The sequence below is a fragment of the Scyliorhinus torazame genome, chromosome 7 (genome assembly GCF_047496885.1).
Source record: "Scyliorhinus torazame isolate Kashiwa2021f chromosome 7, sScyTor2.1, whole genome shotgun sequence".
Taxonomy (NCBI): domain Eukaryota; kingdom Metazoa; phylum Chordata; class Chondrichthyes; order Carcharhiniformes; family Scyliorhinidae; genus Scyliorhinus; species Scyliorhinus torazame.
In genome coordinates this window covers 210,817,830-210,843,170 of record NC_092713.1, presented here as the reverse complement: position 1 = coordinate 210,843,170, position 25,341 = coordinate 210,817,830, and the positions used below count along the sequence as shown (strand labels likewise).

The 25,341-nt window shown below is 49.0% G+C and overlaps 1 protein-coding gene across 7 annotated transcripts in view; it reads right to left on the bottom strand.

The window, feature by feature from the left end:
• Positions 1-25,341, bottom strand: part of LOC140426821 (uncharacterized) — a 416,125-nt gene that overhangs the window by 126,780 nt on the left and 264,004 nt on the right. For all 7 annotated transcript variants that reach the window (XR_011948298.1, XM_072512042.1, XM_072512041.1 and 4 more), the window contains 3 exons: positions 6,268-6,391; positions 4,295-4,495; positions 637-816 (listed from right to left, as the gene is read on the bottom strand). Coding sequence is in view for 6 of the 7 variants with exons in the window: in XM_072512042.1 (XP_072368143.1) it covers positions 637-816; positions 4,295-4,495; positions 6,268-6,391 (505 nt within the window). In the remaining variant the exon portion in view is untranslated. The remainder of the gene's footprint in view (positions 1-636; positions 817-4,294; positions 4,496-6,267; positions 6,392-25,341) is intronic.

The following is a 25,341-nucleotide window of genomic DNA, read 5'->3' as shown; positions in this document are numbered from 1 at the left end:
TGATTGAGGGTAGACTGATGAGGCAGTAGCTGACCGGGTTGGATTTGGCCTGCTTTTTGTATACAGGACATATCTGGGCAATTTTCCACATTGCCGGGGAGATGCCAGCATTGTGGCGGTAGTGGAACAGCTTGGCTCGTGGTGCAGCAATGTCTGGAGCACAAGTCTTCAGGATTACTGATGGAATATTGTCAGGGCCCATAGCTTCGAAGTATCATTTATTGAAATAGGTAAACCCATTGAATAGTAGACAAAGGAATGCTGTATCAATTTGCACATGAATACTGGGTTGGGTTTGGCCTGCTTTTTGTATACAGGACATATCCGGGCAATTTTCCACATTGCCGGGGAGATGCCAGCATTGTGGCGGTAGTGGAACAGCTTGGCTCGTGGTGCAGCAATGTCTGGAGCACAAGTCTTCAGGATTACTGATGGAATATTGTCAGGGCCCATAGCTTCGAAGTATCATTTATTGAAATAGGTAAACCCATTGAATAGTAGACAAAGGAATGCTGTATCAATTTGCACATGAATACTGTAAAAACGTTTCAGGGTCTTCATGAAAATAAACTAAATTGGAGTAGAAAAATTTCAGTGAAAATATGTACATATCATTTACTTCCAGCTTTACCTTACCTTCTGAGCACACAAAGCACCAGCTGACATTGACATGACCATGATGCCTGCAGCCCCTCCGTGGAGTGAAGTGGTTAGTGCATATGATACTGTTTGAAGCCAGGACCACACATCCTGCTGCAAGACAATTATCGCTGGCATGATAAGCCACAGGACATCGCACACAGCGCATCATTCGACCTAACACACAAAGACAGAAATACATATAACAGAAACAACCAATGTTACATTATATTACAATCTAGTTTATTCACATCATGCTATTGTATGATGTATCCAAGATCACTTTCACAATAATTTTAACTTACTCTAACAGTATTATGTATCATTAAATTTAGAAAATACAACTGGCATTATTGTGCCATTAACAAAGTAACATACTCCAAGGCGCTTCGCAGACAATATTTGACAGTGTAAAATTTTAGGCAACTCAGCAATAACTCCTGATCAATGACAGTACACTTAAACAGTTATGAAGTTTACAAAAAATGCAACAAAACAGATCACAGATGAACTGATTACATTTCCCAGAGAGATAATGTTTGTTTTACTACTTGCTCGGAATATTATGTTTTGTGAAGTCTATTCTTTGCAAAACAGAGGCCAAGGAAAGGGAAAGATTACTGGGGGAGATTTTAAGGGTGGATAGGGAATTTGCAGAGACCCCGGAGGAGGAATTGTACAGGGAGAGGAGACGACTCCAGACGGAATTTGACCTTCTGACCACCAGAAAGGCGGAGGTACTGTGGAGGAAGGCACAGGGGAGGAGGTATGAATATGGGGAAAAGGCTAGTCGCCTGTTGGCTCATCAATTGCGAAAGAGGGCAGCAGCGAGGGAGATAGGAGGAATTAAGAGACGAAAGGGGAGGCACGGTGCGAAGGGCAGGAAAGATAAATGAGGTGTTCAAGGCCTTCTATGAGGAACTGTATAGGTCTCAACCCCCAGAGGGAGAGGAGGGGATGCGGCAGTTCCTGGACCAATTGAGGTTCCCGAAAGGGGAGGAGCGGGGGTTGGTAGGCCTGGGGGCACCGATTGGGGTGGACGAGGTTATTAAGGGACTGGGAAGCATGCAAGCAGGGAAGACCCCAGGACCAGACGGGTTCCCGGTGGAGTATTACAGAAAATATGCGGACTTGTTGGCCCCGTTGATGGTGAGGACGTTCAATGAGGCCAGGAAAGGGGGGACTCTACCCCCGATGATGTCGGAGGCAACGATATCGTTAATTTTGAAGAGGGATAAAGATCCGTTGCAGTGCGGGTCCTATAGACCCATTTCATTATTGAACGTGGACGCCAAATTGTTGGCAAAGGTACTGGCATCGAGGATAGAGGACTGTGTCCCGGGGTGGTGCACGAAGACCAGACAGGGTTCGTAAAAGGGAGACAACTGAATGTTAACGTGCGACGACTATTAGGGATGATAATGATGCCCCCAGTGGAGGGGGAGGCAGGGATAGTGGCGGCAATGGACGCAGAGAAGGCATTTGATAGGGTGGAGTGGGAGTATTTATGGGAAGTGTTAAGGAGGTTTGGGTTTGGGAACGGGTTTATTAGCTGGGTTAGACTTCTTTATGGGGCTCCAACGGCAAGCGTAGTTACAGGTCGACATAGATCGGAGTATTTCCGACTATATAGGGGAACAAGACAGGGATGCCCGCTGTCTCCATTGTTGTTCGCATTGGCAATTGAACCTCTAGCCATGGCGTTGAGAGACTCCAGGAAATGGAGAGGGGTGATTAGAGGGGGAGAAGAACACCGAGTCTCGTTATACGCGGATGACCTATTGTAATACGTGTCGGACCCAGCGGGGGGGATGATAGAGGTTATGCGAATTTTGAGGGGGTTCGGGGATTTCTCGGGGTATAGGCTAAACATGGGGAAGAGTGAATTATTTGTGATACATCCAGGGGACCAGAGTAGAGAGATAGAAGGCTTGCCTCTAAGGAAAGTGGAAAGAAACTTCTGATACCTGGGGATTCAGATCGCTAGGAGCTGGGGAACCTTGCACAGACTTAATCTGACACGGTTGGTAGAACAAATGGAGGAGGACTTCAAGAGGTGGGACATGCAGCCTCTATCGCTGGCGGGCAGGGTGCAAGCAATTAAGATGATGGTCCTCCCGAGGTTCTTATTTGTATTTCAATGTCTCCCTATACTAATCACCAAGACCTTTTTTAATAAAATAGACAGGAGCATCACGAGCTTCGTGTGGGCAGGGAAAGTTCCGAGAGTAAGGAGGGGGTTCCTTCAGCGTAGTAGGGACAGAGGAGGATTGGCACTACCGAACTTGGGCGATTACTACTGGGCCGCCAATGTGGCAATGATACGTAAATGGATGATGGAGGGTGAGGGAGCGGCGTGGAAAAGACTGGAAAGTCCTGTAAAGGGACGAGTTTAGAGGTGACGGTGACGGCGCCGCTACCGATCTCACCTAAAAAGTTTACCACGAACCCAGTGGTGGCGGCAACATTGAATATCTGGGGACAGTGGAGGCGACAGAGAGGGGTGCGGGGAGCCCTGGTGGGGTCCCCAATCAGGAACAACCATAGGTTCGCCCCAGGAAGAATGGATGGAGGATTTCAGAGCTGGTACCAGTTGGGAATTAGGAGGGTGGGAGATTTATTTATAGATGGGACTTTTGCGAGCTTGGGAGTATTGGAGGAAAAGTATAAGTTGCCCCGGGGAAATTTCTTGAGATATATGCAGGTGAGGGAGTTTACTAGACAACAGGTGAGGGAATTTCCGTTGCTCCCGACACAGGGGATACAGGACAGGGTGCTTTCAGGGGTGTGGGTCGGAGAGGGCAAGGTGTCAGAGATTTACCGAGAGATGAGGGAAGAGGGGGAGGAGTCGGTGGGCGAACTAAAAGGAAAGTGGGAAGAAGAACTAGGGGAGGAGATAGAGGAGGGTATGTGGGCTGATGCCCTAAGCAGGGTAAATTCCTCTTCCTCATGCGCCAGGCTTAGCCTGATTCAATTTAAGGTGCTACATAGAGCACACATAACGGGAGCAAGATTGAGCAGGACAAATGTGGGAGGTGTGGCGGGAGCCCAGCATACCACGCACATATGTTTTGGGCGTGTCCGGCACTGGAAGGGTATTGGAAGGGAGTGACGGGAGTGATTTCGCGGGTGGTGAAGGCCCGGGTCAAACCAGGCTGGGGGTTAGCTCTATTTGGAGTTGCGGAAGAGCCGGGAGTGCAGGAGGCGAAAGAGGCCGACGTTGTGGCCTTTGCGTCCCTAGTAGCCCGGCGCAGGATCCTACTCATGTGGAAGGAGGCGAAACCCCCCGGACTGGAGGCCTGGGTAAATGATATGGCGGGGTTCATTAAACTGGAGCAGATAAAGTTTGCCCTGAGAGGATCGGCTCAAGGGTTCACCAGGCGGTGGCAGCCATTTCTCGACTACCTAGGGGAACGTTAGAGGGAAGACAGATGACCAGCAGCAGCAACCCAGGGGGAAGGGGGGGGGAGGGGGGAGGGGTTTAGTTTAGTTTAGGTCAAAGATAAAGGGGTTTTGTTACTTGTGTATTGTTAAAAATTTCTGTATTGTTATTGTTGCGTTTGCTTTGTAAGAGGGGAAAAATTGTTGTTTGGGAAAAAAAATTCAATAAAACATATTTATTTTTTAAAAAAAGTGTATTCTTTGCACACAGTACCTTTACTTGCTCTTGGATTAGTAGGATTGCAGGCATAACAAGACAGGCAGACGTGGATTGAGCACCGGAATCCTTTGTTCTGCAGTACAGTGGTAGGGTGGTTTTTAATGCACTCCATATGATAAAACTTCCCGCACAGTGCCATAAGACATCGCTTCACATCCTTCCCATTTTCTCTACACACAAAGCAAGTATGAACACCTGGTGAAAACATAATGCCACATTTTGACTTGTTTGGAGGGGCACAGTCACATTTAGAGACTATCACAAAAATGTCAGGAAGCTTCACTTGTCAAGTCAACTTTGTCTGACAACAGGCCAGGAGAAACTTTTGCCATTGACTTTCAATGAGTGCTTCATTTATCATTCTGGTGTTATCTATTTTTCTAAGCTGACAGTGTAAGCCACAGGAGTGTACAATTATTAACGAAGTAAAGTCACCAAAGATGGCCTTCATGAATGACTGCAGCCTGTACAGGAATTGAACCCACGCTGTTGGCCTTGCTCTACATCATGAACCCGCTGTCCAGCCAAATGAACTAAACTTGTCCCCTTTCATCCAAAGTGAATAAACTATCTGGTTTTCTCTTTAAATTTAACCTTTCCTTAAATGGTATGATAATAACATTGCATAATAATGAGCCAGGAACCCAAGTTTCACCTCAGCGGATCACAGACTGTTACTGCCCTATAGAGCACTTCTCAGTTTTATTTGCAGTTTCCTTAATCACATTATACAACTTTAAGTTTACTATCATTCTATGTATTTGATTTATTGTTCCTATTTCAAACTGCCTAATTTCTTAGCTCCAATAAATTTCACGCTAACAACCTTCGTTTTTCATAGAACCTTTCCACTGTCCCCCAATGCAATACATGTTGCAATATTCAATCGCACATTTTTGAACGTAATTTTTTTTTAATGTTCCCTTCTTCCTTTTGGGTCATCTTAACTCTGACTTCACCTTTGTGGTTTATGATGCTCTCAGAACCCATTTCTTATTGGCTTATTATTCAAATCCTGCCACCCATTATATTCCATGGAATATTATTTAGGGTAATTCAGGGTAGATTTAGAGTACAAGAGCTTTATGAAACATGAAGTAGCTTACAGGTGACCCTTCCCATTATTTTTCTTGTAGTTTTTATTTAAATTGCTAAATTTTGATATGTAAACTTAACAGCTTAACTACTTCAAACTTTCTTTGCTACCTTCCGAAGTTTTAAAGAGTCCTTGTATTCACCTACTTAACAAGGCCTGTTCTCGCATACTTCCGAGTACCTTGACAATCTTCTGATCTACTTGTTGTAGGACTGCTGTACTGCAGAGGGGTGGGAAGGTTCCTAACGGGGAAGTGAATTATTTACTCATTGAATGGAGTTAAAGAGGTAAGAAATAAAACGTTTAAATGTTTGGTTGAAAGTGGGCATTTCTGCATAACCGCTAAATAAACAGCAGGTCCTTCTGTTACAAAATATTTACAGCACAGAAACAGGTCATTTAGCTCAAATGGTCTGTGTTGATCTTTATGCTCCACATGAACCACTTCCCATCCTAACAGCAAAACGTTCCATTCCTTTCTCCCTCATATGCTTACCTGGCTTCTCCTTAAGTGTATTTATGCTATTTTTATCAAGTACTTCTTGTGGTAGCAAGTTCCAAACTGGGTAAAGGAACTTTACCTGAATTCCCCATTAGATTTATTAATGACTTTCTTATCTTTATGGATCCTAGCTTTGGACTCTGGTACAGATAGAAACATCTCTACATCTACCTAAATAAACTCTTTTACTATTATATCAACCGTGAGCGTTCACCTTTCTAGAGAAGTTAGTCCCAGCTTTAAGAATTGAGGGAATATTAAACATGTTTAATATGAATGTACTTTAAAACTTTATATAAATGAAATACAAAATATTAATCTTTTAAGCTATTATTTAGTTATGCATCACCATATAAATACAAATTTTACCTGTGGTACATTCTCTGCACATAAATTTTCCTTCGGGCATTTTGGTTAAACCTAGGCACTTCAAATGGAAGGCGCCACAGCACTGTCCTTCACAAAGCAGCAACTCTCCAGTTTTCTCACACAGCTTTGGAGGAGAGGGAAGAGGGCAAATTGTTAAATACATTGTTCCTTAAAGACACTGGATTAATGCGTGTGGTAAATTTCAATATATAACTGAACTGAAAAAAGTCAGCAATCCCACCCTCTGGTTAGAACTTGAGGGGGAACAAAGTTTAGAAATCAAAATAGTTTCCCACCATTTTAAGCACAAAACCCGAGGTCAAATCTGCTTAATTATTTAAAATTCTAATATCCTGAATAGGAAAAGGGTTGAAGCAGTGCACCCTAATCAATGTTAGGCCAATTTCTGTTCAGCTATAATTTGGACATGGCAGACTTGGCACAAAGAGGGCGATAACAAAATTTGATGAAGACGTAAAAGTAGGCAGGTTTGGCAAGTTTGTGAGGAGGATTGTAAAATATTTCAAGAAAACTCAAGTTACCAAGATGAGTAAATTGGTGGCAGATACAACTTTAAGTTATGATAGTAAGATAATGTTCTTTAGAAGGAAAAACATAAATGGGAAATACTCACTAGAAAGAGTGCATAGACAGAGGGCGCAGTTTAATCAAATGAAAATTAAATGAAATGAAAATCGCTTGTCACAAGTAGGCTTCAAATGAAGTTACTAGTCGCCACATTCTGGCGCCTGTTCGGGGAGGCTGGTACAGGAATTGAACCATGCTGCTGGCCTGGGTCTGCTTTCAAAGACAGCGATTTAGCCCTGTGCATAGTCTGTGATGGGTGCGTTTAGCCGGGTATTTCCCGGTGCTTGCAGCTCCGAAAAATACCATGCTATCTATTGGGACTTTGTTGCAATCCGGAGCCTCAATGGGGAACACCCTGCTGAAGCTGCACTTAGTCCCACTTTCTGCACTGAGGAGCTCTGCTCACCAGAACTCTTCAGTACAGGAGGAGATCGGGATGCCATTCTTAAATGGATTCCCGATCTCTCAACGCCTCCAAATGATCCCAAACCCACCAAAGCCCCAACTCAATTAGGCAGGGCATCCCCTGGCCCGATGCACAGTGCGGGAAATATGCCAGCCTGGCACTGCCAAGAAGGATAGTTTCTTAGCAGAAGGATGAGAAGGGATCTGTTCGAGGTATATAAAATACTAAAAAGGATTGATAAATAAATGTAGACCAAATGTTCCCCCTGTGGTGATGTACATCACTGTAAGTACACAAAGGGTTAATGTACATACACTACACATAGCTAGACACTAGAGGGAATACCAGAGACATGACACGCAGACAGTCAACCAATAGGTCAGTAAGATAGGACACGGCCAATGGGCATTCACGATACACACAGAGGTGACACTACCACAGGGGGGCATTACACCATTCCATAAAAAAGGACACATCACACATGCTCAGTCTCTTTCCAGTGGAGACTCGCAGTGAGTACAAACACAGGGTTGATTGAACGTCACATCCACCACGTGGATTGTACCAGACTGGTTAGTTAGTCTGAGTAGCTATAGCAGGATTAACAGTAGCATCGAATCCAAGTAGGAGAAATGTTAATAGCTTAATAAATGTGTTAAAGCTATCGCCAAGTCTGAACCTTCCTTTGTCAGAGTGCACATCAAGGAAGCAGTTTATGCGACGTCAAGGGCATAACAAAACATGGTTCAAGGAGTGAACTGTTAAATCCATATAGTTGCAACTCAGCGAACAGTGACAACCAGCAACAACAGCCAGACGATGATGTTCGGGATTCCGATGCCACAACCGCTCAGGTACCAAGGCAATCTCAGTGAAAACTGGCGTTGGTTCAGGCAGAGATTCGAGATCTACCTGGTAGCATCCGACCTAGATGGCGTGGCGGATGCAGAAAAAATAAAGCTTCTACTTACCATCGTGGGTCCAGAAGTAGCTGAAATCTTCCAGACCTTCAAATACTCAAAGGGGCAAAACAAGGGCGATTTCCAGGCAGTCCTGGACAAATTCCAAGAATTCTGCGAGGAACATACAAGAAGGTAAAAGAGGCGGCAAAACTCACCACGAGGTAGGCTTGCAGCAACGAATGGCAGTTTTGAATTGCAGCTATCTTGGAAAAGGTGCTGCACATGCGCAGTTGCGCGAAGAGCGCACAGAACGGGAAAGTCCGTTTGCGCATGCGCGAGAAGCCGCGCATGCGCAATTGAGAACAAGGCCCCAAGTAAAGGAACAGCAATCTGCGCATGCGCAATCGCTTCCTACGCTCTACGTTACAAGCATCATGACATCAGAGGCCCCGGACCACGCCCACTTAAAGGGGAAGTGTCCCAAAACACGGGAAATTTTTTTTTAAAGCCTCAAAACCAGATTCATTCGCCTGGAACGACAGCACAATGCCTGAAATTCGACCAATAGCTGAAAGTAACCTCCGCAGAACCCTGCAACAAGCAGTTAGCATCGCCCAAAGAGATGATACAGTCCTTGAAGACTATGACTCAGACCTTGAATTCTTCTTTGGACATCGCGAGCCCAATGCCAGCTCCGACACAAAACGTGATGATATGGTCTTGGAAGACAACGACTCAGACAAAGCTTTCACCTTGGGAGGCTACCACAGTACCAAATCCGAACCGCAACTCGACGTGTTGCACATTGACGACCTCAACGACGGGTTCTTCGGATTTGAGGATCTTCAGCCCAGCAGATGTGACATCCCGACTCGTGAGTGCAGGATTATGCTGCGGCCTGACACCAAGAGACAGAGAGCGGTACAAGCCCACATAGAGCGGCCTGCTGCCACACAAAGAGTGGTCCACGCACCACGAAGGGTCCCCGACTCCACACAGAGAGTGGTCCACGCACCACAAAGGGTCCCAACCTCCACACAGAAAGCGAAGAAAGATTCCACAGCGAGACAACTGCACGTCTCCACACAAGAAGTGACTCCAATGACACAAGCCTCCACAGCGAGCTCGTGGACAGACTCCACGATAGAAGCAACGCAAGACTCCACAGGGCAGTCCTTGCATGAACAAGAAGTGACTCGAGGAACACAAGCCTCCACAGCGAGCTCGTGGGCAGCCTCCACGATAGACAGTCCTTGCATGAACAAGACCATGAGGGTCTAGCAACCACCTCTGAGCAACCAGCAGCAGACAATGCAAGTCTGCCACGCTCAAGTGAACAACAGAAAGACTATGACAGTCTGCCACGCTCAAGTGTACAGCAAGCAGACTATGACAGTCTACCACACTCCAGTGAACAAGAAGAAGACTCTGATAGTCTACCACGCTCAAGTGTACAGCAAGCAGACTATGACAGTCCACCCAGATTATTTGAGCCACCAGAAGAAGACTCTGATGGTCGACCCAGCTCAATGAACAACAAGAAGACACTGAAGCTCTACCCACTGTTTGTGAGACAAGTGACGATGGCATCCTACTTCCCATACCAGATGTGCAACGTGACAGACCTCAGCTAGAATGTACAGAGGGACTCGACAATCACAGTGAGACTACTGGTGACTCCGGTGACACCACGTTATTTCAAACCTCATTCGCTCGAGCCTCTCCACAAGCAAATGCATTCCTGAATGTTTTGACTCCGGACGTGGAGCATCAAGAAATCTCAGCTGACTCAAATGAACCTGCAGTGACTCCGGATGGGGAGCATCAAGAAACCAAAGCTGATTCAGGTGAACCAGAAAGGGCTCCAGACGGGAAGCATCAACAAACCAAAACTGACTCAGGTGAAACAGACCAGACTCCAGACGGGGAGCATCGACAAGCCAAAACTGGCTCAGGTGAAACAGACCAGACTCCAGACGGGGAGCATCGACAAGCCAAAGCTGATTCAAGTAAGCCAGACATGACTCCAGACGGGGAGCGCGCAAACTCAGTGACGGCACACTCAAGGAAACAGCAGACGCCACAAAGCACGCTAACATGAGTAACTGTGTGAAGGACTCGTATTATCCAGTGTGTGGTCCTTGAGCGCAGCAAACACGGCAACAAAACCAACCACAACAACAACATCAAAGACAGTAGCAAGAAGTGTACCAAAGGCAACAACGTCGGCAACAAGCACGACAAACACAACACCAATGGAACTACGACTGGTATGACATGGTACAACTCTGCAAATGAGGGACACTGTTGCTGCTCAGCTCAGTACAATGACATGCCATGGCAGGACGATGCATCTTACCAATTCACGTTTGCTGCACAACCAACAGGCAACCTGGCTTTCAGGACAGATGCCATCAAGAATTATCACCACAAGCATCGAAAGAAAAAAAAAAAAAAAGAGTCCAAGTCAGACAACGAAGCAATTTGACCACTTCTTGGTTCCTTCAGCACAGGGACACTGATGGCGTTTACAATGCAATGCCACCATCAACATCACCAACTCACCAACCAAACAAGAAAGCCACTCGACCATAATAATTAATGAACTTTGGACTCTTACATATGATTTGGACTTATTCTTTAATGATCACTGTTATCCTAACTTGTACAGAGTATCAATCATCTACCTAGTTTATTCAATTTTCTTTAACATTGTACAGAAAATATGTAACACGAAAAAAGGGGGGAAGTGGCGATATACATCACTTTAAGTACACAAAGGGTTAATGTACATACACTACACCTAGCTAGACACTAGAGGGAACACCAGAGACATGACACACAGACAGTCAACCAATAGATCAGTAAGATAGGACATGACCAATGGGCATTCACAATACACACACAGAGATGACACTACCACAGGGGGGCATTACACCAACCCATCGTAGGGTGCACATCAAGGAAGCAGCTTTTGCTACGTCAAGGGCATAACAAAACACCCCCTTGTGGAGCAATCTAGAACAAGAGGTCACAGATAGAGGTTGAGAGGCAGTAGGTTTAAAACTGAGATGAGGAGACACTACTTCTCGTAGAGGGTGGTGAATTTGTGGAACTCACTGCCCCATAGTGCGATGGAGTCCAAATCATTAAATGGTTTCAAGAGGGAGATAGATATATTTCTGATACAAAACGGGTTAAAGGGACATAGAAAACAGGTAGGGCGATGGCTTTGAGATCAGGAAGAGATCAGGAAGAGATCAGCCAAGATCTGACTGAATGGCAGAGCAAATGCTCAGGGCTGAATTGTTTGCTTCTGCTCCTGATTCCTATGTTCCTAACATCTAGAAAAGTGTAAATATTCAGAGACAATGATAGAGAGGGAGCTTTTATTTTTCCAAAATTCACCAGATTCTGGAAAGTTTCCATTAGATTGGAAAATAGCGAATGTAACTTTTCTCTTCAAGAAAAGATAGAAAGCGGGAAATACCACTTAACATCTGACATAGAGAAAATGTCAGAATCTATTCGAAGGAGGTTTTATATATAGCAAGGCACTTTGACTAATTTATTAGAATTCTTTGAGAAAGTAACAAGCAATGTGGATAGAGGGGAACCTGTGAATATGCTGTGGATTTCCAGAAGACATTTGCAAAATAATTCCTCATGATGTAGGGTAACATATTAGCATGGTAGCGAATTGGTAACTAACAGGAAATATAGAGGAGGCATAGATGGGTAATTTTCGGGTTGTCAAGATGTAACAAGTGGAGTGCCACAAGGATCAGTGCTGGGGCTTCAATTATTTACGTTCTAAATCAATGACTTACATAAAGTAACTGAATGCAAGAAAGAGCGGAGCAGCAGGTGGGAGAACGCAGAGGTCCAGATTTATCAGGACTGGAGCGTGGAGGTGGCTACTAAGAGGGCCGGGTACAATCGGGCTAAGGCGGTACTGCATCGGAGAGGGGTGAAGTTCGGCAAGTTGCAGCCGGCGCGACTGTGGGTTACCTACAGGGACTGTCACCATTTCTTCGAGACGCCGGAGGAGGCGTGGACCTTTATTCAGGCCGAAAAGCTGGACTTGGATGAGGGCTGGGGACGAGGGGATGCTGAGGGGGATGGTTGGGGCTGTTGTGTCGTGTTTTGGGGGGATTGTGTGGTTGGTTGGGCAATGTTTCTTCTCTGTCTGTCGGGTGGGTTCATAGGGGGAGGGGCAGGTAAAAGCCTGTGGGCGTCGGTGGCTGGAAATGGAGATGAGGCCCGAGCCGGGGGAATTGGGACTGGGCCTGGAAAGGGAGCTGCGCCAGAGGAGGTGGGGTCGGGTGGGTGGAAAGCACGGGCTTTTTCCCGTGCTGAGAGTGGAAGGGGGTGGGGGGTGGAGGGGGGGGGGGGGGAGGAGAGAAGAACAGAGAGCCCGTTAATGGACAGGAGGGGAGACTCCCACACTGGGGGGTCGATGGAGCATCGGGAGTGGCCGGGGTCAGCTGACTCACAGGAGTGTAATGGGAGGAGCAATGCTGCTAGGGGGAGACCTAGCTTGGGGGTGGGGGAGGGGGGAGAGAATGGAGTTGCTGCTGAAATGGCCAAGGGGAGCTGGAGTCTGTAGAGGAGTTCGGGGTGGGGGTATGCCGCTGGGGGGAACGGGAAGTGCAGGGGGCGCGGGCACGTGGCTGGCCTAGAAAGGGTTATGGCTAATCGGCAGCGGGCAGCCCCCTGATCCAGCTGATGACCTGGAATGTAAGAGGCCTGAACGGGCCGGTCAAACACGGAGGGACTACTCAAGGAGCGACGGAGCCTCCAGGCCGAGTTCGACCTGTTGACCACCAGGAAGGCGGAGGTGCAGTGGAGGAAGACGCAAGGGGCGGTGTACGAGTACGGAGAGAAGGCTAGCCGGATGCTGGCACACCAGCTTCGGAAGCGGGAGGCAGTGAGGGAGATCGGGGGAGTTAGGGATGGAGGGGGGAGCACGGTGCGAAGTGCGGTGGGTATTAATGGGGTCTTCAGGGACTTTTACGAGGGACTGTATCAGTCTGAGCCCCCATCGGAGGAGGGGGGGGATGGGTCGCTTTCTGGACCGGCTGAGGTTCCCGATGGTAGAGGAGGGGCAGGTGGCGGGGCTGGGGCCGGATCCGGTTGGGTTGGAGGAACTGGTCAAGGGACTGGGGAGTATGCAGGCGGGGAAGGCACCGGGGCCAGATGGGTTCCCTGTGGAATTCTATAGGAAGTACGTGGACCTGTTGGGCCCGCTGCTGGTAAGGACTTTCAACGAGGCAAGGGAGTGGGGGGGTCCTGCCCCCCGACGATGTCTCGGGCGCTGATTTCTCTAATTCTGAAGCGGGACAAGGACCCTGTACAGTGCGGATCGTATAGGCCGGTCTCACTCCTTAATGTGGATGCGAAACTGCTAGCAAAGGTATTGGCCATGAGGATTGAGGACTGTGTTCCGGGAGTCATACACGAGGATCAGCCGGGTTTTGTGAAAGGGAGGCAGTTGAATACCAACGTACGTAGGCTCCTGAATGTAATTATGATGCCGGCGGTGGAGGGGGAGGCGGAGATAGTGGCGGCTATGGACGCGGAGAATGCCTTTGATAGGGTGGAGTGGGGGTACCTGTGGGAGGTATTGAGGAGATTTGGGTTCGGGGAGGGTTCGTCAGCTGGGTGAGGTTGCTGTACGAGGCCCCGGTGGCGAGTGTGGCCACGAACAGTAGGAGGTCGGAATATTTCCGGCTATACCGAGGGACGAGGCAGGGGTGTCCGCTATCCCCCCTGCTCTTTGCGCTGGCGATTGAGCGCCTGGCCATGGCTTTGAGGGAGTCTAGGAACTGGAGGGAGTTGGGGGGGTGGGGGGGGGGTGACACCGGGTATCGTTGTATGCGGACGATCTGCGATTGTAGGTGGCGGACCCGGTGGGGGGAATGCCGGAGGTGATGCGGATCTTTAGGGAGTTTGGGGATTTCTTCGGGTATAAGCTCAACATGGGGAAGAGCAAGCTGTTCGTGGTGCACCCCGGAGACCAGGAAAGGGGGATTGGTGAGCTTCCGCTAAAAAGGGCAGAATGAAGTTTTAGATACCTGGGGATTCTGGTGGCTAGGAGCTGGGGGGCCCTGCATAAGCTCAACTTAACGAGGCTGGTGGAGCAAATGGAGGAGGAGTTCAAAAGGTGGGATATGCTGCCACTCTCTCTAGCGGGTAGGGTGCAGTCGGTTAAAATGACGGTGCTCCCGAGGTTTTTGTTTTTGTTTCTGCGCCTCCCCATCCTGATCCCCAAGGCCTTCTTTAAGCGGGTTAACAGGAATATTATGGGGTTCGTATGGGCGAAGAAGACCCCCAGGGTGAGATGGGTGTTCTTGGAGCAGGCCAGGGACAGGGGGGGGGGGGGGGGGGGGGGGGGGGGGGGGAAGGGGGGGTAGCGTTGCTATTGGGGACTATTGTGCTGCCAACGTGGCCATGATACGTAAGTGGGTAATGGAGGGGGAGGGGGCGGCGTGAAAGAGGCTGGAGATGGCGTCCTGTGTGGGCACGAGCCTGGTCGCTGGTGACGGCACCGCTGCCGCTTCCTCCGACGAGGTACACCTCGTAGCGGCGACCCTCAAAATCTGGGGGCAATGGAGACGCCACAGGGGGGAGGTGGGTGCTTTGGTGTGGCCCCCGATACGGGAGAACCATCGGTTTGTCCCGGGGAAAATGGATGGGGGGTTCTTGAGATGGCACAGGGCAGGTATTAGGAGGATGGGGGGCCTGTTCATAGACGGGAAGTTTGCGAGCCTTGGGCTGCTGGAGTAGAAATTCGGGCTCCCCCCTGGAAATGCTTTCAGATATATGCCGATAAGGGCGTTCGTTAGGTGACAGGTGGTGGAGTTTCCGCTGCAGCCGGCGTGCAGGGTCCAGGACAGGGTGCTTTCAGGGGTGTGGGTTGGAGAGGCTAGGATCTCGGCAACTTATCAGGTGATGCAGGAGGAGGAGGCGGCCTTGGCAGAGGAGTTAAAAGGTAAGTGGGAGTAGGAGCTGGGGGAGGAGATCGACGAGGGTATGTGGGTGGATGCCCTGACCAGTTCCTCCAACCCAACTCTTCCTCCTCTTGCGCGAGGCTCAGCCTGATACAATTTAAGGTGCTGCACAGGGCACACATGACCGGGGCAAGGCTAAGCCGGTTTTTTGGGAATGAGGACAGATGTTCGAGGTGTTCGGGGAGCCCAGCAAACCACACCCACATGTTCTGGGCATGTCCAGCGTTGGAGGAGTTCTGGAGGGGCGTAGCAAGGACGGTGTCAAGGGTAAAAATTCCAGGGTTAGGCCTAGCTGGGGGCTCGCAATATTTGGGGTGTCGGACGAGCTGGGAGTGCAGAAGGCGAAAGTTTGTGTCTGGTAGGGGATGCACTATTGTTTAATGTTTAACGTTTATTTGTTTATTTATGCACTTTTGTTCTTGTTGTTTTATTATGTGTGTAAAGAAAAATTTTGAATAAAATTTATTTAAAAAAAATAAAGTAACTGAATGCAGTTACTGAAACCCACGCAGACAAGGGGAGAATGTGCAGACTCCGCACAGACAGTGGCCCAGCCGGGAATCGAACTTGGGACCCTGGAGCTGTGAAGCAACTGTGCTAACAACTATGCTACCGTGCTGCCCATAAGCCCCATTTCCAATACCTTAAGCTCCATTTCCATACAATTAATGAGAGTCACCCATATCCAACGGCCTTGCCAGCAAGTGCTAATGCCAATTAGTACCCCTTTTGTAAAATGTGAACCTGGCTGAAGGGCTTCTGTGGGGAGCCAAGGAGAGGAGTGGCCATCTTTGCTCACAGGCAAAGTGCCCGGGATCTGCCACCCCAGTGCTCAGTGGGGGATGGGGTGTAGTGATCTGTATATCTGATGGTATGTAAAAGGTTAACAACTACATCATAGTGTTAGATAACCACTAGATGGCAGCACTAGATTCAGGTATATAAACTGAACCTGGAAGACCTTTCCTCTCTTCGAACCAGGAGCGACTAGATAGCAGAGTGTTAAGAGATATAGCTTAGTTGGCACGTGTAGTTAAACATAGTTAATACATCTTCTGATTTACTTTATCATCAGTTGAAGTTCTGTAGAGTGAACAAACCCATTTGTTATTCATTAAATGTTATTTGCTTGAATTGATGATTGGTAGTTTCATTGAAATCTAACCATCAGACCATGGAGTAAAGCAAAGAGTAACGATGTATTAAGATCACGTAACATAGCATGGTACCATGTTTTGGCTTCAGAAAACTAGCTAGAGTGATTTAGATAGATCAGAAAAAGAAGAAAATCGTAGCAACTATTTGACTGGAGAAGCATCGCAGCAAACTAATCCTTCGAAGACAAACGCCTCGACGGACCACGCACAAGCTCCACGTCACCTAAAAATTACCGGTAATTTGAATGCAAATTGGAAACTGTTTAAACAGCAATTTCAAATATATCTGGAAGCTACAGACATAACTAATGCAACTGATGCTCGAAAAATTGCATTGCTCTTAACAATGGCAGGACAGCATCCAATCCAAATATATAACTCCTTTCAGTATTCTGGTCAGGACAAAGCTAAATTTGATGTTATTTTTAGTAAATTCGACGACTACTGTAAGATCCAAACAAATGAGAAATTTGAACGCTTCATTTTCCATGAGACTACAAAAAACAGGGAAATCGTTTACTAGCTTTGTGACAGACTTAAAACTTCTAGCTCAATCCTGTAATTTTGCAGCACTGCATGATTCTTTAATTTGTGACCAGATTGTACTTGGGATAAATGATGAGCACCTCAGGGAAAGACTTTTGAAACAACAAGATTTAACATTAGAAACAGTGATTGGAAAATGCCTAGCACATCAGCAAAGTAAGAATCAGTACCAAAAGTATTATATCCGTAAAAAGGGCATGAAGATCCACCGTGAGGTTGAGTGTGGGAAAAATGGTGTTGCAATCGATTAAGAAGCACATTTCGGACGGCAGCCATTTTGCACATGCGCACTCAAGCCCTGCACATGTGCACTTCGTGAAAAAATGCGAGACGGACGAAAGCCGATCTGCGAATGCGCGAAGATGTGTTGTGCATCATGACGTCAACGTCATGACGTGTTCTAGATGTGGAACCTTCCACTTAAAGAGGAAATGCCCAGCAAATGGAAAACAATGCTCTAAATGGGGTAAATTAAATAATTTTGCTGCACAGTGCAGATCTTCACTCGCATTTAAACCTGCTAAACAAAACTACAGGTAGACTAATGTTCGTAGTGCTGAATCAAAAGACAAAGAAGATAATTTTTCATCCGGTACTGACAATTACTCACTGGAAAACACATTCTTTGTTGGCATAATAGAGAAGTGTGAAGGATCCAATGAAGCAACAAACAATCAATTAATTCAGTAATTCTAATAATGAATGGAACACAGTCGTACAAGTATACAACTTCACAATTCTATTTAAATTGGACACTGGCGCTTCAGCTAACCTGCTCTCAAGGTTGGATCTCAACAAGCTTCAAGATGCACCCGAGATACTTCCAGCAGCCTGCAGACTGAAGGACTATAACGGCAACTTGATTTCTTCAATAGGGTCATGCCATTTAGAAGTCGCCAATAAACAAATTGAAAAGATCTTAAGATTTGAGATTGTTAAGACTGACAAATCTTCACTTCTAGGTGCACAAGCATGTAAAGAATTGCATCTAGTACAACGTATTTATACAGCGACTGCATCTACACCAAAATTGGATGATGATATCCAGTGCATCTTGAATCAATATCCTGATGTTTTCAGAGGCATGGGTACACTACCATTCCAGTATAAAATCCTACTAAGGAAGGATGCCAAGCCAGTGGTACACCCGCCTAGGAGAATTTCTGCTCCTTTACGGGAAAGGTTGAAGCAAGAACTGGACTGACGTCAGAACCAAGGGGTAATCTCACGAGTCACTAAACCGGCTGACAGGGTCAGTTCATTGGTTTGCGTTTAAAAAAAAGTCTGGTGATCTTCACACCTGCATTGATCCCAAGGATCTCAATTAGAACATAAGGAGGGAACACTATCCCATACCAAAACGCGAGGGGATCACCATTGAGATGGCAAATGCACGCATCTTTACGAAGTTAGACGTGTCACAGGGATTTTGGCAAATGCAACTCGACAACTCGAGCAGACAACTCTGCACATTTGATACACCCTTTGGAAGATTTTATTTCAATTGTATGCCTTTATTTATCATATTTGCATCTGACATATTCCACAGGATCTGGAACAAATGAAGGAATAGAAGGTGTGAGGGTATACGTTGATGACATCATAATTTGGTTTACAACACCAGAAGAGCATATTGACCGACTAAAGCAAGTGTTTCAGCGCATCAACAAATATGGCCTCAAACTCAATCAATCTAAGTGCACTTTTGGAAAGACTTCACTCAAATCTTTAGGAGATACCATGGATTCTCCGCAGCTCCGCACCGAAATCGCAAAATGTGATCGACTGGAGAATAGGCTCCGGCGGCGAAATTGGCTTTGACGCCGGTTTTCGATTCCCCGGACCCCCCAAGGCAATGGAAGCGTGGCGCCTGCCCCATGGCCCGGAGAATCGCATTAGGTGCCCCGACAACCGATTCTCCGGAGCCTGCACGATTCTGTGGCCCGGATGGGCCGAAGTCCAGACGGCGTGGTTCTAACCACGTATAAAAAATCGTGATGCCAGCATGCTGGCTGATGCGGCGGTGGGAGGTAGGAAGGAGTTAGCGTGGGGGGACTGCGGGCTCCCGTAACGGATAAAGGTTTCTGCGGGAGGGGGAAAGAGACAAGCTGAGCAGTCGTAGGCCCCCGACATGACACGGCAGTACTCACGCAACAGGCACCATTACAGCAGCTATCTTGTTGCCCACCTACCCCGGCCCCTGGATGAACGCGGTGCTAACGGCTGTATGGTTGGGTGCCGACCCCCTTCCCGGCCACCCCACCCAACCAGCGACACCCACCGGGGGACCACCCAGATGGCGGACGGCAATCAAACGGTGACCCTGGCAGCAGGGACGGGTGCATCGATGGGGCGGGGGGCATGCGGTGCCAACCAGGGCCAGCATGTAGCCCATGGTACCTGGCTGTGCACGGGTGCATGCACCATGGTAACATTGTGTCCCCTCTACCCCAGCAGATTAATGTTTGAGCATCACCCAGCGACGCTGGCCACCGATGCTGGCATACAGCCCTGTTGGAGCGTGAGCACATGTGGCTCAGAGAGGCGGCAGTGGCCGCAGCAGAGGAGCTGCAGAAGGGCAGGTGCCAGCCACTCAGGCTGGAGGGTCACCTGCCCGAGAGGCCAAGGAGGAACGGGGCGAGGAGGAATAAGACGAGGAGGTGGTGATGGTGCCAAGGAGGCGCATGATGGGGCCCCGCATGTACCGGCGCCGCATGTCCTTCCAGGAACTATCGGACCGAGCATGCAGGAGGAGGCTTCGGATGAGCCGGGAAACCGTCGCTCATATCTGCCACATGATGGCACACCTGTAACCGTTTGGGACGGGGGCGGACACCCGCTACCGGTGGCTGTTAAGGTGACGGTCGCCCCCAACCTCTACGCCACGGGGTCGTTCCAGTCGCCGAGTGGGGAACTGTCCGGCATCTCGCAGACATCAGCGCATAGGTGTATCCGTGCCGTGACGGATGCCCTGTTGGATCGGTACATTAGGTTCCATGTAGACCGCGCCCATCAGCATGCCCGGTCAGCGGGGTTCGCTGCCATCTCCAGGGTACCCCAGGTCCAGGGGATCATCGATGGGGTGCATTTCGCCCTACGGGCACTGATGGATCAGAGGCAGAAGTTCACGAACAGGAAGGAGTACCATTCCATGAACGTACAAGCGGACTGTGAACACCAGATGAAGATCCTGCACGTCTGTACCCGGTACCCGGGCAGTGTGCATGACTCGTTTATCTTGGCGCAATCATTCATACCTGGCATGTTCGAGGGACACCTCCCACGGCTGCGGGACTAGTTGCTGGGCGACAGGGGTTACCCATTGTGGTCGTGGCTGGTGACGCCTATATGGAGCCCACAGTGCGACGTGGAGAACCGCTACAATGAGGCCCATTGTGCGACCACGGGTGTGGTGGAGAGGTGCTTTGGGGTGCTGAAGATGCATTTCAGGTGCTAGGACCGCTCTGGAGGGGCCCTCCAGTACGAGGCCAGAAGGATCGGCCACATCGTTGTGGTCTGCTGCGTCCTCCTCAACATCGCACAGCAGAGGGGCGATGTGCTGGAGGAGGATGAGGGGCAAGGGCATGCCTCGTCAGACAAGGAGAAGGAGGGGGAGGGGGACAATGGGCGGGACATGGGGCTGGGCATGCACGGGAGGCTGCACTATGCCACCGGCATCGAGCACGGGACGTTTTGGTCAACGCACGTTTCACCAACTGTTGGGGGGGGGGGGGGGTTTGCTGGGCAGGGACACGGACACATTATCAAACCCCCTCACCACCGACCACCCTCACCTCCCCCACCACCGAACAAACTCACTTCCCCCACCACGCGCATGCACACCACCCCTCCATTATATATACACCTGCGGCACAACGAGCTGGGGACTGGGTTGCCAGCGATAGCGGGTCTGGTCCATGGGATGGAGGATGATGACAGCCCACTCTGCGATAAGCTCCGAGCTCCACATCGTCAGACAATATCTGACATGTCCACAGTAGCACTTCCCACTTTGGTGATCCCAGCAAGCGAGCTGGCGGGTCCATCACATGGCCCTGTCGTATCGCTGGGGACGGGTGATTGGGACGTCCGGGCGTGTGGGGAGCTGCACGGCGCACCCACTGGGCTTCACTCTTCCACCACCCCTCATCCACAGTGGCCATCACTTACCGCCCCACCCCCGCACCCATCGGACAGAGTACTGAGGCAGCTTTCATCGGTGATAACATGTGTTTAATGTGCAGAGGTAAATACAGTCTGTGCCCTAGCCCCTATAGCTAAACTGTGCCCTGCACCCGTGCCAACTTAACTGGTGTCTATCTTTCTGGCCTAAGGGCCCTATCACTGAGCCTAGGTGGTTCTACAGACGGTAGAGCAGGGGTGCAGGTGAACTGCTGTGATTCCTGCCCTGCGATGAGGGTCCCCGTTGGCGCTAGTTTCCTCGGGCGCCCTGGCTTGTGGGGGCCAGGCTGCTCCTCAGGCGTCCCGGCTGGCATGGTGCCGCCTTATTCTGCCCGCTGCCCACCAGATGCATCAGGGACAGGAGGGTGGGGGGGTCTGAGGTGCAGCGGTGTCCCAGCACCTCCCCTGCAAGAGTCATCGGCACGTGTCCCAGCACCTCCTCCTCACTCGGGGTGCCCAATGGCCCCGGGCTTCTCCATGGGTCGGGGGTGCGAGCGGAGCCAACCCCTCGAGGCCCCTCCGCCATCTGGCGCTGCCAGTCCTGGAGGCCCACTCTGGTATCGACCAGGGTCTGAACTTTATCGGCCATGGAGTTCAGGGAATGGGCCATCCCTGCGAAGCCGGCCAGCACCTGGGCAATGGCGTGATGCTGTCAGCCATGGCCTGCTGAGAATGGGCCACACTGCGAAGCGCCGCTGCAATCTGCAGCAGGCTCTGACACATGGCTGCCTGTGAGTGGGCAGCCAAGTCCTGGGTCATGGCCCCCGCCAGCCCCAGGCCTTGCATAACAGGGGCACAGATAGGAGATTTTGTGGGAGCGTGAGAGACTCACGTTTGGTATGTTGCCTCCCAGGTGCAAGGGTACGTGATGTCTCGGATCGTGTTTTCCGGGTCCTTAAGGGGGAGGGGGAGCAGCCCCAAGTCGTGGTCCACATTGGCACTAACGACATAGGTAGGAAAGGGGATAAGGATGTCAGGCAGGCTTTCAGGGAGCTAGGATGGAAGCTCAGAACTAGAACAAACAGAGTTGTTATCTCTGGGTTGTTGCCCATGCCACGTGATAGTGAGATGAGGAATAGGGAGAGAGAGCAATTAAACACGTGGCTACAAGGATGGTGCAGGCGGGAGGGATTCAGATTTCTGGATAACTGGGGCTCTTTCTGGGGAAGGTGGGACCTCTACAGACAGGATGGTCTACATCTGAACCTGCGGGGCACAAATATCCTGGGGGGGAGATTTGTTAGTGCTCTTTGGGGGGGGTTTAAACTAATGCAGCAGGGGCATGGGAACCTGGATTGTAGTTTTAGGGTAAGGGAGAATGAGAGTATAGAGGTCAGGAGCTCAGATTTGACGTCGCAGGAGGGTGCCAGTGTTCAGGTAGGTGGTTTGAAGTGTGTCTACTTCAATGCCAGGAGTATACGAAATAAGGTAGGGGAACTGGCAGCATGGGTTGGTACCTGGGACTTCGATGTTGTGGCCATTTCGGAGACATGGATAGAGCAGGGACAGGAATGGATGTTGCAGGTTCCGGGGTTTAGGTGTTTTAGTAAGCTCAGAGAAGGAGGCAAAAGAGGGGGAGGTGTGGCGCTGCTAGTCAAGAGCAGTATTACGGTGGCGGAGAGGATGCTAGATGGGGACTCATCTTCCGAGGTAGTATGGGCTGAGGTTAGAAACATGAAAGGAGAGGTCACATTGTTGGGAGTCTTCTATAGGCCTCCAAATAGTTCTAGGGATGTAGAGGAAAGGATGGCGAGGATGATCCTGGATAAGAGCGAAAGTAACAGGGTAGTTATTATGGGAGACTTTAACTTTCCAAATATTGACTGGAAAAGATATAGTTCGAGTACATTAGATGGGTCGTTTTTTGTACAGTGTGTGCAGGAGGGTTTCCTGACACAGTTTGTTGACAGGCCAACAAGAGGCGAGGCCACATTGGATTTGGTTTTGGGTAATGAACCAGGCCAGGTGTTGGATTTGGAGGTAGGTGAGCACTTTGGGGACAGTGACCACAATTCGGTGACGTTTACGTTAAGGATGGAAAGGGATAAGTATACACCGCAGGGCAAGGGTTATAGCTGGGGGAAGGGAATTTATGATGCCATTAGACGTGACTTGGGGGGGATAAGGTGGAGAAGTAGGCTGCAAGTGTTGGACACACTGGATAAGTGGAGCTTGTTCAAGGATCAGCTACTGCGTGTTCTTGATAAGTATGTACCGGTCAGGCAGGGAGGAAGGTGCCGAGCGAGGGAACCGTGGTTTACCAAAGAAGTGGAATCTCTTGTTAAGAGGAAGAAGGAGGCCTATGTGAAGATGAGGTGTGATGTTTCAGTTGGGGCGATGGATAGTTACAAGGTAGCGAGGAAGGATCTAAAGAGAGAGCTAAGACGAGCAAGGAGGGGACATGAGAAGTATTTGGCAGGAAGGATCAAGGAAAACCCAAAAGCTTTCTATAGGTATGTCAGGAATAAGCGAATGACTAGGGAAAGAGTAGGACCAGTCAAGGACAGGGATGGGAAGTTGTGTGTAGAGTCTGAAGAGATAGGCGAGATACTAAATGAATATTTTTCGTCAGTATTCACTCAGGAAAAAGATAATGTTGTGGAGGAGAATGCTGAGCTCCAGGTAAATAGATTAGATGGCATTGAGGTACGTAGGGAAGAGGTGTTGGCAATTCTGGACAGGCTGAAAATAGATAAGTCCCCGGGACCTGATGGGATTTATCCTAGGATTCTCTGGGAGGCCAGGGAAGAGATTGCTGGACCATTGGCTTTGATTTTTATGTCATCATTGGCTACAGGAATAGTGCCAGAGGATTGGAGGATAGCAAATGTGGTCCCTTTGTTCAAAAAGGGGAGCAGAGACAACCCCGGCAACTATAGACCGGTGAGCCTCACGTCTGTAGTGGGTAAAGTCTTGGAGGGGATTATAAGAGAATAGATTTATAATCATCTAGATAGGAATAATATGATCAGGGATAGTCAGCATGGCTTTGTGAAGGGTAGGTCATGCCTCACAAATCTTATCGAGTTCTTTGAGAAGGTGACTGAACAGGTAGACGAGGGTAGAGCAGTTGATGTGGTGTATATGGATTTCAGTAAAGCGTTTGAAAAGGTTCCCCACGGTAGGCTATTGCAGAACATACGGAGGCTGGGGATTGAGGGTGATTTAGAGATGTGGATCAGAAATTGGCTAGCTGAAAGAAGACAGAGGGTGGTGGTTGATGGGAAATGTTCAGAATGGAGTTCAGTCACAAGTGGAGTACCACAAGGATCTGTTCTGGGGCCGTTGCTGTTTGTCATTTTTATCAATGACCTAGAGGAAGGCACAGAAGGGTGGGTGAGTAAATTTGCAGAGATACTAAAGTCGGTGGTGTTGTCGATAGTGTGGAAGGAAGTAGCAGGTTACAGAGGGATATAGATAAGCTGCAGAGCTGGGCTGAGAGGTGGCAAATGGAGTTTAATGTAGAGAAGTGTGAGGTGATTCACTTTGGAAGGAATAACAGGAATGTGGAATATTTGGCTAATGGAAAAGTTCTTGAAAGTGTGGATGAGCAGAGGGATCTAGGTGTCCATGTACATAGATCCCTGAAAGTTACCACCCAGGTTGATAGGGTGGTGAAGAAGGCCTATGGAGTGTTGGCCTTTATTGGTAGAGGGATTGAGTTCCGGAGTCAGGAGGTCATGTTGCAGCTGTACAGAACTCTGGTACGGCCGCATTTGGAGTATTGCGTACAGTTCTGGTCACCGCATTACAGGAAGGACGTGGAGGCTTTGGAGCGGGTGCAGAGGAGATTTACCAGGACGTTGCCTGGTATGGAGGGAAAATCTCATGAGGAAAGGCTGATGGACTGGAGGTTGTTTTCGTTGGAGAGAAGAAGGTTAAGAGGAGACTTAATAGAGGCATACAAAATGATCAAGGGGTTGGATAGGGTGGACAGTGAGAGCCTTCCCCCGTGGATGGAAATGGCTAGCATGAGGGGACATAGCCTTAAACTGAGGGGTAATAGATATAGGACAGAGGTCAGAGGTAGGTTCTTTACGCAAAGAGTAGTGAGGCCGTGGAATGCCCTACCTGCTACAGTAGTGAACTCGCCAACATTGAGGGCATTTAAAAGTTCATTGGATAAACATATGGATGATAATGGTATAGTGTAGGTTAGATGGCTTTTGTTTCGGTGCAACATCGTGGGCCGAAGGGCCTGTACTGCGCTGTATTGTTCTATGTTCTATAACCTGACCCATGTCCGACACCTTCTCCCCCAGTGCCTCCATCGCGGACGC